This window comes from Malaya genurostris, chromosome 1 (genome assembly GCF_030247185.1).
Source record: "Malaya genurostris strain Urasoe2022 chromosome 1, Malgen_1.1, whole genome shotgun sequence".
NCBI classification, from domain to species: domain Eukaryota; kingdom Metazoa; phylum Arthropoda; class Insecta; order Diptera; family Culicidae; genus Malaya; species Malaya genurostris.
This window is the reverse complement of record NC_080570.1, coordinates 81,924,926-81,940,001: the sequence shown is the minus strand read 5'-3', so window position 1 is coordinate 81,940,001 and position 15,076 is coordinate 81,924,926. Positions and strand designations below refer to the sequence as shown.

The following is a 15,076-nucleotide window of genomic DNA, read 5'->3' as shown; positions in this document are numbered from 1 at the left end:
TTTATTTATTTATTGATTTACTTGTATTTGATACGTACTAATTTTCATTCTAAATATTTTTTTAGAAACATTTAGTGAGTTTTCCCCATATAAGTTCACGGCAAGCTCGTCTCAAAGGAGCATGTACGAGTATAATTAGACTTGGAGTCAAATCTACGGATTTGACCTCGGGAAAAAGTGGCATCACTGCCTGTATATATGACAACCCTGTTTCGCATGGCATATTTTCACACGACCCCATACTAGTATAAAGATGTGTTCAACATTCGCTTTCGCATTGCCGTTCGTACTTGAATGTGTTAGTGACGGTACAAATCTGCCATCTTTTCGGTGCCATCGTGCTGACGGTGTCTCGTACGTTCAGAGTAGCTGCTTTAACTCAAATGACACTATTTCTCACATCACATTTCATTTTATACCTGCTAGTGGTAGCGGTGGATGGACGTCCCCTTTGTTAGAATTCCTTTCCTATACGCAGAACGGGAAACAGTGAAACGATATAAAAGAGAGAGTTAGCAGAGCGGCAGCCAGTAATACTGAATCGGCTGTCGAGCTGTTAACAGCATCTTGTGGAATTTTTACGCAGAAACACGCACACAGGAGGAACAGTTAAGGGCAAGGCAAAGTCCCGCTCAAACCGTGCTGGTCTGAAGTTCCCAGTTGGCGGCAGAATCCATCGTTTGCCTCGGAAGGGGAACTACGCCGAGCGTGTCGGTGCTGGTGCATCGGTCTATCTGGCGGCAGTGAAGGAGTATTTGGTTGCCGAAGTGTTGGAATTGGCCGGTAACGCTGCCCGTGACAACAAGAAAACGAAAAACATCTCTCGCCATCTGCAGCTGGCCATCCGTAACGACATCCGTTGAAAATCCCGTCCTTTTCAGGATGACCACATCACTGTGATAAAGAAATATTTAGGATTGCTTTAAGTTTAGCCAGTTCTGATACGCCTGGAAAGTAGAATGCGCAAATCAAAGGGAAACATTTGTTCTAACAGTTTTTGTTTTCGGCCGCATACTAAAGTAATTACGACAAAAATACATATTGATCTGTATACTCTGTTTCGCACGGCATATTTGTATACTAGTACAAAGATGTGTTCATCATCATCACTTCCACTTTCGCATTACCGTTCATAATTGAATGTGTTAGTGATGGTGCAAATTATTTTAACTCCCATCTTGATGAATCTTTTGGTAGGAAATATTGAGATCTGAGATGGTTCTCGTGTGTGTCTTGTTTCGGCAATGGGCCTTGCTGGACTTTTTGGCTACCTTTCTACCGATTTTCGGTGTCGTGCTGACGGTGTCTCGTGCATTCATATCGGGAAACAGACGACAAGCCTTCAATGTTGCTCTCGTGTGTCTTGTTTCGGGAAGAGTTGCTCAGCAAATGGTAGGAAAAATGAACCACTCAACTTTTATATGGATGCTCTTGTATAGATGCAGACATCTCGCGTTCTGATTGGCTGGTGCTGTCATGGGTTAAATCAAACAGGTTTTTTAATAGTGTACTATTGAAAAACTTCAATATTGTTGTAATACACGTTCAAGTTGAAAATTTTCGATTCTATTGGTAGTTAGATTATATAAATCCTTCTACAGATCACTGAGTTATGAGCTTTCAAAATACGAGAAAGGCAAACGCGCCTTATGAATTATCTTCTTTGATACTCGTTCATACCAAACATTTCAGAAAAGTTTAATTTTGAACTATTTGAGAATATGTCACACAACTGAAAGTTTTATCATAAAATTGTGATCATATTTCCGATGGCATGTAGCAAGAATTATGTTGATTCATTAGATATAACAGGAGATATTCACGATCAAAAACTTATCACTCTCTCAGAGGGTAAATTTTGAAAAGGCACCCCATAGTAAAGTAAGTCGTATTCACGACAAAATAATGTACAATTCGTGGAAAAGGGCATCAACCCACCAAACTGCCCGGATCTTCGGCCAATTGGAAGGTATTGGGCAATTGTCAAGCGGCACTTTCAGAAGGAAGGTAAAGTGCCCCAAAACATGCAGGAGTTCAAAACAACTGGACAGCTGCCACCAGGAAAGTCACAAAAGTAACTGTGCAGAATTTAATGAAGAATGTCAAGTCCAAAGTGGGAACGTTTCACAGAAACTAGGATTTTCTTCAATATATTCAGTGAATTGCATAAAAATGTAATTTTTCTACAATATATCGAAAACTGATGTCAAAATATGTTTTTTTTCGCTTTTTCAATAATCAATGTTGCTAACTACTTTTCGATACACTCCTTATCAAAGCAAAACGTGCGATTTTATCGTCCCGGGTTGGCGGTTCAATGCGTAGGATGCTGGTCTTACAAGCCAGTTGTCGTATGTTCGAGCCCCGACCTGGAAGGATTCTTAGTGTCAGTAGGATCCATAGTACTAGCCATGCAATTATCCTGTACACTAAGAATCGGCTGCGAAGTCTGTTGAATCAGAAAGGCCAAATTCCACCAAAGGAATGTAACGCCAAGGCTTTGCTTTGCGATTTTATCTAAGGGTTTATTCAACAACTAAGAGTACTTCATTTCCGTTTTGCGGTATTTATTAATATCTAACCAGAAACAGTAAGACTGTAATAATTACTACTAATTGTAAAACCGGGCAAAACCGAAAGTAAACAAATATATACATAGTTGTCGCCAAACTATCTATATGTCCCAGTTACAGTATCAAAATAATGAGCAACGAACAGGTAAATCGAGCCTTTTGTCAGCATGTGCCGCATATTCAACCATTGTTCCAATTCACTCGACTCTAACATATCACAAAATATTGTCAAGAAATAATCTCAGGGTTACTATCTAATTAGTTTTAGTTTTAATTGGTTTAGAAATACTATATTTAAGTAAAATGTATTGTTTGGATGATTGTAATCTGTTGATGCAAAAGAAGAAGAGGTTTTATGCCTGTTGGAGAACTAGTTTGACAGAAACTAAATCCACTGAGCTCTTTTCTACACCAAACGAACAAGCAAACAAATACCTTCAAGTATCAGTATATTGTATATTGAATATACACAGTGCTTAGCAATAGTCTTCTTTATTCATCGCTTCGGCAAGCAGAGGTTAGAAAGGCGAGTGTCTGTGGGTGTCCCCAACGTGATGTACTATTTTAACTTTTATGAAACCTAATCTCTGATAGATTTGTTATGGAAACTTAATGACCTTGGTTTTGCGACGTACTGTTTTGCCGACGGTTGTCATAGGGTCCGCCATGTAACTTTTTTTTTTAAACATGCAATAAAACACAAACGGTTCATCCGATTTCTAAATTTATTTTTTTATATTAAAGTACAATCCTTCCGGTTAATTGTGAAATATAATTTCATTCAAATGGCTGCCTCGGCCGGCCTTGCAGTACGCCATACGGTCGGTCAAGTTTCTTAGTACATTTTCGATTGTATGCAGCTTTATTTCAGCTATGGCTGCACGAATGTTGTCCTTCAAGACTTGAATTGTCTCTGGCTTGTTCACATAACACTTATCTTTGACAGCCCCCAAAGATAATAGTCTAACGGCGTCAAATCACAGCTCAGAGGCGGCCAAACGACATCCGAATTTCGACTGATAATTCGATCTTCGAAGACTCTGCGCAGAAGATCGATCGTAGCGTTGGCTGTGTGGCACGGAGCGCTGTCTTTTTGTAACCAAATGGTGTCTAAGTCTTCCTCTTCAAGTAACGGGAAGAACCAATCGCTATTCATGGCGCGGTAGGTTAGATGGCGGACCCTGTATATTGATTGCCATTATAAGCATTAACGTTCTCTTTGATTTCATGCAGCAAGCCCTGCGATCTGTTGAGCAATGGTTTTGTCAGATTGGGTTATCTGTAAATCCGGGCAAAACATCAATGGTGATTTTCACTCAGCGTAGGATAATCAGAGGAGCTCGTGCATTACAGTTCTTTAGTTCGGAGGTTACTGCGGTTGATCAAGTGAAATACGTCGGAGTTATTCTTGAGTCAAAACTGAATTGATCTGCTCACATTGGTTTCTGGGGATTACAAGGGCTTGCATGGCTTTCGGTCAATGCGGAAGAGCTTTTTGAAAATCATGAGGACTCAAAACCAGATAGATTCATTGGATCTACACTACTGTTAGACCAATATGGATGTCTTGTATGGTAGCAGAAAGTGGATCGATGATCAGGGCCGGTGAAACATGTTAAACCCAGGTGGGTAATTTTTCATACCGGGGAGAAAGACCCACTATTTTGAAGTATGTATTCCTCTATTCTAATGAAAATGATATTTATCCTTAAGAAGTGCAAACTCGTTATTTAAATAAAATATTTTTTCTATAAAACTTTTCATGAAACGCGTAAATTAGAAGTTTGAAGAGTTTTCGGCACAAAGTTTTGAAACAAAATTTCGCATCTAAGGTTTAAGCTGGTTTCAAAATCACTTCTAATATTTGTTTTCAATATTGATATAGCAGTCTTTTGTGGTCCGTTTTAACTTATTTGTGTCTGCGAATTTTCGAAATTATTTCTTTGAGAATTTTGGTTATACTGATCGTTTAGTTTGTTGAGGTTGTTGATGGAAAGTGCTGAATTCGTTCATCCAGTACTCCATGATCATCGACGTCATCCTACATATCCTCGATAACGAAGAAACAATCGATTTTCGATTTATTGTGAAAAAAATGGAAGAAAAGGAATTTCGTGTGTTGATGAAACACTACGTTTTGATGAAAAAAAGTGCCGCCGATACCAAAAAATGGCTTGATGAGTGTTATCCAGACTCTGCACTGGGCGAAGCAACAATTCGTAAGTGGTTTGCAAAATTTCGTACTGGTCATATGAGCACCGAAGACGATGAACGCAGTGGACGTCCAAAAGAGGCTGTTACCAATGAAAACGTGAAAAAAATCCACAAAATGATTTTCCAATGACCGTAAAGTGAAGTTGATCGAGATAGCTTATACCCTAAAGATATCAAAGGAACGTGTTGGATATATTATTCACGAATATTTGGATATGAGAAAGCTTTGTGCAAAATGGGTGCCGCGTGAGCTCACAATCGATCAAAAACAACAACGAATTGATGATTCTGAGCAGTGTTTGGAGCTGTTATATCGAAATAAAACCGATTTTTTCGTCGATATATAACAATGGACGAAACATGGCTACATCACTTCACTCCGAAATTCCCACTCCACACACGAAATTCCTTTTTTTCCATTTTATTTTCACAATGCAATATCTCACAAACTAATAATCAGACAGCTGTCAAATTTATACACGTATCTTTTGAAGGTTGGTACTAACTGAAAATGGTATGGATTTAATTCTAGTGGCGCCCTCTCATAGAAACGATACGAACTTTTCAGCCGAACTGTTAATCAAAAAGTCCCGGGACTGACTCGGAGATCACGTTCAAAAAACATATATCAAAATTTAACATACCATGCCAGCACCAGGAACACTGAATCTACCGACATATAAGTGACAAATTAATGAAAAATGATAAGTGTGTTCTCTACTAGGATCCATTCAAAATAAAGGTTTGTGGTGTTCTGATTTCCTACGTGGCCAAACGAAACAGTCAACCGGAAAAAATTAAGCAAGTTTTGATAATCGTGATGTATGAAGTCCCGGGGTGGCGGTTCAATGCATAAGGCACTGGTTTTACAAACCAGCTGTCGTATGTTCGAGCTCCGACCTGGAAGAATCGTAGCACCAGCCATACAATGGTTCTGTACACTCTGAATCGGCTGCAAAGTCTGGTGAAACAGAAGGTCAAATTCCACTACAGAAATGTAATACCAAGGCTTTGCTATTGATGTATGAACGCAAAATCAAAATTCGTGACATTAGATGTGCTGAGGTGGTTAGCACATGAACTGGAAATTTTTTTACGATCTTGTACGACAATCTGGGCATAAAAAAGATCTTTTCCAACTGGGTGCCGTGTTCGTTCATAATCAACAAAAGTCTACCGCAATAAAATGGAACGCGTTAGTATTAAACAGTGGACGAAACATGGATCCACTATTTTTATCCGGGACTGGGAAAGCCATCTGAAAACGTAACAGATAGCTGGAAACAATCATGGCATCAGTTTTAACATGTTCAAGGTATAATTAACATAAACTATCTTGAACAGGAAAGTACCATCAAAAGTGATTATTACATTGAGTTAGTGATGCGATTGAAGAGCGAAGTCGTAAAAAACGGCCTCATAAGAATAACAAAGAAATCACCGTTAACCAAGACAATGCACCATGCCATAGGTCGATGAAAACAATAACGAAATTAAACGAATTGGGCTGCGATCTGTTTCCTCACCCGCGTTATTCACAATTACCTAGCCTCCAGCGATTGCTTGTCCTTTGCTGATCAGAAAAAGACAAGCCAGGGCAAAATATGGTTCAAATAAAACAGTCATCGCCGCAACTGAAGCCGATGTTCAGGCCATTGATAAATCATTTCATAAGGATGGTATTGAAAAATTATTAAAGTGCTAGAGCGATTGTATGTCATTTGAAAATGATAATGTTGATGAATAAAAAATACTCCTGCACACGAAATTATGTTTTGCTGATTAGTTCCTGGACTTTTTGAACGATGTGTTAGCAACTTTTTCCTCTTTTCTGAACCACAAAGTGTACAAGTCTATTCGATACAGAATCTTGGTTTGAATGAGTGATTTTCTTGAAAGCGATCTTATGTATACAAAACTGTCGTATTTATTCAAGAAAACCATAACAAAGATTTTCGTTACTAACTGAAGTTTTGATCACCAATTATCTGAAATATGATTTTTTAGATATACATTCATCTACTTCAATCGAAGTGTAGCAATATTTCTAATGCATTTTATGTAATGATATGGAAAATCAATTAAAAATGATTGAGATATAGATGTTCAAAACCTGAACACTGTTTGTACCGTTTTCAGTATTTTGAATTTGCACACCAGTATAAAAAATCAACATGTAGTCCTACGTCAAAAGATCTCGAGTGATTTTATTTATGTGAAGATATAGAAGGTGAGACGTGACAAGGTTCATTTGATCATGTAGAAATCGTTTAGTAACTTAACTCTCACTTTCTACCAGAGGAGTTGACCATAAACATCTGCCGGAAAATTCCGATGAAGGTCTTCTAAAATTTACTATTAAGTCCGGCAAAGCTACCAGAAGTTACTTTCTACTTGCTACTGCATTCTTTTTTTGCTGGTGCGGAATGTAAAGAGTAAAAGACGTTTATCGGTATTTTCCGGTATATCAGAGACTCGAATGATTCGCATCGATGAGATGCTGAAGCTCGGCTCCTCTGATGAAAGGGAAAAGTTAAGTTACTGAAAGATTTCAGCTTGCTCAAATGACCCTTGTCACGTCTCTCCTTTCTACGGTATATCTTTACATCCTTACTCTACCTTGAGAACTAGCATTCTATAATTTTGAAATTACTTATTATTCCGAATTACAATAAAAATATTCTTATTATTATAAATAATACTAATATTACAATTGTTTTTTGCTCGAAATTTCAAGTGGGTAATTACCCAGCTTTGGAATTATCGGGTGGGTAGTGCTACCCACCGTACCCACCTCTTTTACCGGGCCTGTCGATGATCAGGAAATTTCTACAAATGACAAAAAAATTTAGGGACAAATTTCCAACCCATGGAAATTAGAAGTTTTTCAACAAACGGAAATTAGACGTTTAGATATATATATGAAAACAATTCAAGTTCATTATTGAATCACGACCAAGGCAACAAATATTTTTGGCTCTCCAAGTTGCTACCTAACACAAAAATAGGAAGTACATAAACAGTTACTGCCTGAATTTGATCTACCTGCATTACTATAAATAACACAACACAGCAAATTTTCTTCAAAAGACTTATAAAGACACTGTTGAAGAACGCAAAAAGCTTTTCGAAATACCGGTATCTGGTCGTTCACTATTACGTTAGTATCTTAACGAAAGAGTTTTTTCATAATGGAATCCAAAGGAACCTATTATTTATTTTTTTTAAACGGTTTAGTTTCATTCCACTAACCGCTCAAAAATTCAAATTTGAAAAGGAAAAGTTGCGACAGTTCAGTCAAAGCTAAATCATTTTCAAAAGATGGTCCTAATGACGATGCCAGGAGCCCCTCCAATTGCTGCTCTGGTGGCGCTACTATGCATTATACCACTATATGTCTTCCTAAAACAAGAAGCATTATTTTGTGCATACCGTCTTAAGGTTACAGGGCTTTGGAACAGTAACCCTATAGACTATGCTATTAGCCTCGCTCGCTTGTGGTCTGAAATGATTAGTTGGGATGAGTATTTACTCGCTACTAGAGACGTATCTCTCACTGACAGTTTTCCTTTCAAAACATTCAATGTGAGATATCCTCTTCATGAGGAATGGTTGTCTGGTTATTTGGAACGACAACTTGCTGAACACATAGTTTGTTATACGGACGGTTCTCTGGTAGTGGTAATGGTAATGGTGCTGGTGTATACTGTTGTAAAATGCGGCTAAAGCAGCCTCATTTACTTGGTGGATACTGTACTGTGTTTCAAGCAGAAATCTACGCGATTCTGTGTGGAATACAATCGGCACTTCAGCAGAAAATCTGTGGTAAACGAATATATTTTTGTTCCGACAATTAGACAGCTTTAAAGCACTTAGTTTGAATGATTCAGGGTCGAATCTAGTGATTGCATTGCATGTTGAACCAAAATCGAAGACCTCAGCATTTCAAATGCTGTTCACTTCTTATGTTCTCATGGGTACCCCGCCATTCTGGTATTACTGGAAATGAATAGGCTGATGAGTTGGCTAGAGCTGATGCAACGAATGGTTTCGTTAGTTCTGAACCAGCTTTATCACAGTCAACTAATTCGATAAAGCACAAGGTTCGTTCTTGGGCTGCATCCAAGCATACGCACCTACATCCCAACCTGTTAGGCCTGCACCAACCTCCTGTCTCGTCGGAGGGCCATCGTATCAGCACTGTTTAGAGTCCCACACTGACACAAGGACGGTAATTCATCCACTTGTGACTAAACACCCAATTTAAATCTTGATAATTTAATGTAACTCATATTTCAAGAAATAATATATTAAAACGTTCAGTTCTCAGTCACGTGAACCGTTTGTGAAAATCACGTATTCGTTCAAAGAGCTCACACGGGTTGACTGATGTCTAGATAAAGATATTAGCCTATGTGTCTGAAAATTAGATGCGTTTCACTGCATCGAAGAAAATCCGATTGACAAATGAAATGAATATAATGGTCAGTTAATCTTAATGATATTTCACTATAACTGATTTTCAGTTTAGAGGTTCGGTTTTTTCAACTCTGATAGGGCAACGGAGATATTTTAACCACTCTAATATTTTTCGCTTCGTTTCAGTTTCAAAAAATTCATTATTTTCACCAAAAAATGCTGATTACTCTAGCATCGCTGTTTTTTTCTTGATAGGGATTTTATGTTTGCTTCCAATCAAGGTTCCTATATAAATCATGTAGGGTTAAGTTTCATTGGCTTTTTGTATATTTTCTTTCACAACATTCTTATCAATTTTATTATGGTTCTGAAGACTTAGACTTTAAGGGGGTTACACCACTGTAGTAAAAAAAAAAGGCGGGTGAGTAATGTCAGAGACATAACTGGATGTCGTGAATACGAAAAAACTGACACGCTCCCATCACTTTTCCGAATATCAGTTAGTTGATTGATTGTATGAATTGTGAAAGCTTTCCTCTTTTTCACTAATAGAATTTGAAGCGATACACCTACATTAAAGAACAGATTAGTTACATTAAACAGCTACTATTCTAAAACTATATATTACAAACTTGAAACAATTCCTTTTTAATTAGGAGGCTAGGTACGACAAATTTGTAGTTTATTTTTATTGAAGCTATGAAGTTCGAAGATATCTGATTCTTCTCGAAATTTCAGTACGAGACAATTGCAATGGCCTGGTCTGAAATGTATCGACGATCTTCGGTATGCAAGAGTGATCCTAATAATAATAATGATAGTAATAATGATAATACAGATTAACCTGTATATATGGCAACCCTGTTTCGCATGGCATATTTTCACACGACCCCATACTAGTATAAAGATGTGTTCAACATTCGCTTTCGCATTGCCGTTCGTACTTGAATGTGTTAGTGACGGTACAAATCTGTCGTCTTTTCGGTGCCATCGTGCTGACGGTGTCTCGTACGTTCAGAGTAGCTGCTTTAATTTAAATGACGCTATTTCTCACATCACATTTCATTTTATACCTGCTAGGAAACAGTGAAACGATATAAAAGAGAGAGTTAACAGAGCGGCAGCCAGTAATACTGAATTGGCTGTCGAGCTGTTAACAGCATCTTGTGGATTTTTTACGCAGAAACACGCACACAGGAGGAACAGTTAAGGGCAAGGCAAAGTCCCGCTCAAACCGTGCTGGTCTGAAGTTCCCAGTTGACGGCAGAATCCATCGTTTGCCTCGGAAGGGGAACTACGCCGAGCGTGTCGGTGCTGGTGCATCGGTCTATCTGGCGGCAGTGAAGGAGTACTTGGTTGCCGAAGTGTTGGAATTAGCCGATAACGCTGCCCGTGACAACAAGAAAACGAAAATCATCCTTCGACATCTGCAGCTGGCCATCCGTAACGACATCCGTTGAAAACCCCGTCCTTTTCCGGACGACCACATCACTGAGAAAGAAATATTGATCTGTGGCAACTCTGTTTCGCACGGCATATTTGTATACTAGTATAAAGATGTGTTCAACAAAACTTCCACTTTCGCATTACCGTTCGTAATTGAATGTGTTAGTGACGGTTCAAATTATTTTAACTCCCATCTTGATGAATCCTTTGGTATTTTTTTGGATATTGAGATCTGAGATGGTTCTCGTGTGTGTCTTGTTTCGTCAATGGGCCTTGCTTGACCTTTTGGCTACCTTTCTAGCGATTTTCGGTGTCATTGTGCTTACGGTGTCTCGTGCATTCATATCGGGAAACAGTGAGACGACAGGTCGTCGATGTTGCTCTCGTGTGTCTTATTTCGGGAAGAGTTGCTCAGCAAATGGTAGGAAAAATGAACCATTCAACTTTTATATGGATGCTCTTGTATAGATGCAGACATCTCGCGTTCTGATTGGCTGGTGCTGTCATGGGTTAAATCAAACAGTTTTGTCAATAGTGTACTCTTGAAAAACTTCAATGTTGTTGCAATACACGTTCAAGTTGAAAATTCTATTGGTAGTTAGATTATATAAATCCTTCTACAGATCACTGAGCTATGAGCTTTCAAAATACGAGAAAGGCAAACGCGCCTTATGAATTATCCTCTTTGATACTCGTTTATACCAAACATTTCAGAAAAGTTTAATTTTGAACTATTTGAGAATATGTCACACAACTGAAAGTTTTATCATAAAATTGTGATCATATTTCCGATGGCATGTCGCATGAATTATGTTGATTCATTAGATATAACAGGAGATATTCACGATCAAAATCTTATCACTCTCTCAGAGGGTAAATTTTGAAAAGGCGCCCCATAGTAAAGTAAGTCGTATTCACGACAAAAAAGGACTGTTTTGGGGGATTATTTTGGGATCCAAAAAAATGGAGTAATCCGAATTTTGTTTACAGCATTTTTTAATATGTATATTCAAGTACAAAAAAAAATTATCAGTTTTAAAAATCGAAAAACAAAATGGCGGCTTGCGGGATTTCTGCGAATGTGCTGCATTTTGACGGCCGGAAATTCAGCTCCCGCAATTTTCGATCTAGAACAAAAAATAAAACATTTTCTAATTTCATATTACAGTGTGCATAGAGGTACGTAGGGGTTTTTTAATTGATTTTCTGTAATTTTATGGCAGCTCGTTGAAAATAAAACCGCATTTTTCCATCACAAAATTGTTTATAAAAAAATATTCACAATTTTCAAAAAACCCCTACGTACCTCTGTGGAGATAACTATCCAGAATATTCTGTATAATTTTTGAATCGATTGGTCAAGATGTACTTGACTTATGTTTCCGGCCAGCTCAAAATACGTGGTTCTGAGATAAACGCGTTTAAAGTTCTCGTAACTGTAAGATCGTATCTCATACTCGAAATCAGGACGTCTAGAAATTTTTCCCGCTTTTCATCTTTTCTAATATTATCTTAAAGATCATACATGCCCTTTTGCAATGAAAAAAATTTCGATTTGCTTTAAATTCTACAGTGGTGTAACCCCTTAAGCGTGTGTTATCAAGAAAATTTTCCCTCAATTCCAGTTTAAAACGGCTTCTTTTTTAAGATCAGCGTAACATGATGTTTAAAGCCTCAATAGTCATATTAACTCTGATTGTATCATCATTTGGAAGAGTGTTGGAAAGTATGGTACATTTAGCACTGATTAGATTTAATACAAACATATTTTTTATTCTAGCAAAATCATCGAAATTAACAGATAAATCATCTATTATTCTTAGACAAGATGTCGAGGAATACAGCGATAGTGAAAATGCAGTTGATGGAAATATTTCCGAATCGAATGCAGTTGATGATTCGGATGCAAGTGAAATAGTAAACTGTTATGAAGTTAATTGTAATGAGGCTAGCAACGCAAATGCAGACGAAGAGACTAACTCGGAGAATAATGAAGTATTGCAAGAAATCAACCAAGTTCCTCAAGAGGTGATAAGTGAGGCTCCTGTTGTGAACGTTGATGATGCCAATCCGATAAACCGATACTGTAGATGTACAACATACGAATGTAATTGTTGTCGGGATTTTCTCCTTCCGCTTGTGCCGATTAAAGGACCCGGGTGTGCAACAATTCAGTACCTCGATGGAAATAGAATGTCTATTGGAGTAAAGTTTGGTGATCGAGTGCTAGCTAATCGTGTTATTTCAGGTAAGCAACGTGTGCATTATCTCCATGGAAGTATCGTTCATTTGTGAAATTTAACATAGGTAGGAAAGCTACTCCTGTTTGTATGCCATTGCCAGGGGGATTCAACCGTTTCTGTGGTCGTATCTATGGTATAAGTAGACGAGCAGATGATTCTTTCAAAGCGTGTTTAGGATTGGAGCTTCGTGCGGATAACGAAATTGAAGCGGTTCTTCGAGTATCATGCTTCAAATTTGGACCACGTGGCCTGTCAGTTACAGAGCCAGAACCATTACCACCTGTTGAGGACATTGAGGTAGATGAAGAGGATGATGATGAAGACGACGATGATGAAGCAGACGATTTATTAGGTTCATTCGGGTTAGGCGATGGTAAGTATTGTGTTACATGTTCAATTTATTATAACTAACTGCTTGCTCGTAAAGATGATGATGATGATGATGAAGATGAAGACGACGATGAAATTACTGAGCAGGATGAAACTGAAGTCCAGTCACCTGATTCCAGTTATACTGGATTTAGTTTATTGGGGAGCGATTTCTTAGGAGACTTACTTGGTTCGACCAGTCAGAAAAAAAAGAAAGCGAGTTTGCATAAAATACGAGACAATTATTCGGATAGCAAAACTGTTCCAGAAAAAGAACCAAAGCGAAATATTACTACTAAACTAAACTCGTCCAATAAGCCTATCACAGAAGCAACGGTGAAACATAAAGATGAAGAGAATTCTGACGAATTAACGGACATTGTTGAATCTTTGATGTCTGGAGGCGACGATGAAAGCACTGAGAATGTTGAATATGATGAAGACAATGATGAAGATTATGTAAATGAAACGAAAGGTGAACGAATATTAGGTCAGTTGGTAAAAATTAGTTAATGCGATATTTTTTTCTTCTAGCTGAAACTATTTCACCTCTAGAAGCTGGCGATGCAGACGAGTACGATGAAAGCGAAGAAGATAAAAAGAAAACCAATGAATGGCAAGAATTGGAGAGTAAAGAACCAAAGAAACCGAAATATGGGTTCAGTTGGACTAACTTTACGCGACTGTTTCGAATACTTTAAAAAGTTATAACGATATATCTTTCTAAATAATATTTTAACGAAAGAGTTACTCTAGAAAAATTTTGACGTAAGTCCTCATATTTATTTAATTTATTGTAAATTAACTGCAGGAAAGAGTTATATGACCACAAGAGACAGAGAAGTGTTTGTAAGTGCATCGAGAATAAAAACCTGTTTTAATCCACCTAGTGGTGTAGTGATACCTTTCTCATATCAATCATATTCTCATACATAATACTGTGGTATTCTATTCAAAATTTTTCTCTTCGATTCTTGAAAGAAACCAAAGAAATGTCTTGTGAATTAACTAGTATAACCTACATAATGAAACAATTCTCTGATCGGTTGTCATCCACGAGAAAACGAAATGAGTTCCGCTATTGTAGATTCTTCCGGCACCGGATCCTGAGAACCGGTACAACTGATATTGGTTCGTATGGCCATCAACATCAACTAACTAGTTTTTATTCAAATTTCGAAGATTTTTCACTATTTTGACGTCGTACTCTAAACGACGGTGTAAAATCACGCTATCGGGGTGACGTCGACTTGATAATGCCTTGTTTGGTATCACTTCACTTTTTGCGCTAACGATACATAATGTAAGTGTAAAGCTATTTCAGATACGCGTGACGAACCTTTCATTTGACCCTAAGATTGCGAATATCGCTTCTGTAATCTTTGGGAAAAGTGAATAAGATCTTTTTTAAGTATATAACTATTATCTCTCGTCATTAATCGAAAACCGGAAACCATGATAGCCAGAATCGGTTTCTTTGGCTACCTGTTGATAATTGGAGTAGTTCTGAGGCCAATCTAGTTTATTTTTTTGTGTTTTTTTTGTTTCGCTGCTTTAAGTGAGGGTACAAAATCTTTAACACATTTTACCCTATGATTTCGGAACCGGAAGTCGGATCCGGATGAATTCAGGAATTCCGTATGGGACAATGAGACCTTTCATTTGAACCTAATTGTGTGGAAATCTGTCAAAGCTTCCCTGAGAAAAATGAGCGAGACCCATTTTGGAATATATAACAACTATTTCCGATGCTTCCGGAACCGGAAACCGAGAGCCAGGATAGCCGGAATCGGTTAATATAGCTGCCTACTG

General features: G+C 37.8%; 1 protein-coding gene across 3 annotated transcripts in view; it reads left to right on the top strand.

The window, feature by feature from the left end:
- Window positions 1-14,153, top strand: part of LOC131440631 (uncharacterized) — a 41,370-nt gene extending 27,217 nt beyond the window's left edge. Inside the window, exons 2-6 of one of the 3 annotated variants that reach the window (XM_058612083.1) lie at window positions 12,278-12,378; window positions 12,433-12,900; window positions 12,960-13,268; window positions 13,323-13,739; window positions 13,799-14,153. In XM_058612083.1, coding sequence (XP_058468066.1) covers window positions 12,312-12,378; window positions 12,433-12,900; window positions 12,960-13,268; window positions 13,323-13,739; window positions 13,799-13,965 — 1,428 coding nt within the window. In that variant the 5' untranslated portion in view covers window positions 12,278-12,311 and the 3' untranslated portion in view covers window positions 13,966-14,153. The remainder of the gene's footprint in view (window positions 1-12,277; window positions 12,379-12,432; window positions 12,901-12,959; window positions 13,269-13,322; window positions 13,740-13,798) is intronic. The other 2 variants (XM_058612084.1, XM_058612082.1) reach the window with 2 other exon arrangements.
- Window positions 14,154-15,076: the final 923 nt, after the last annotated feature.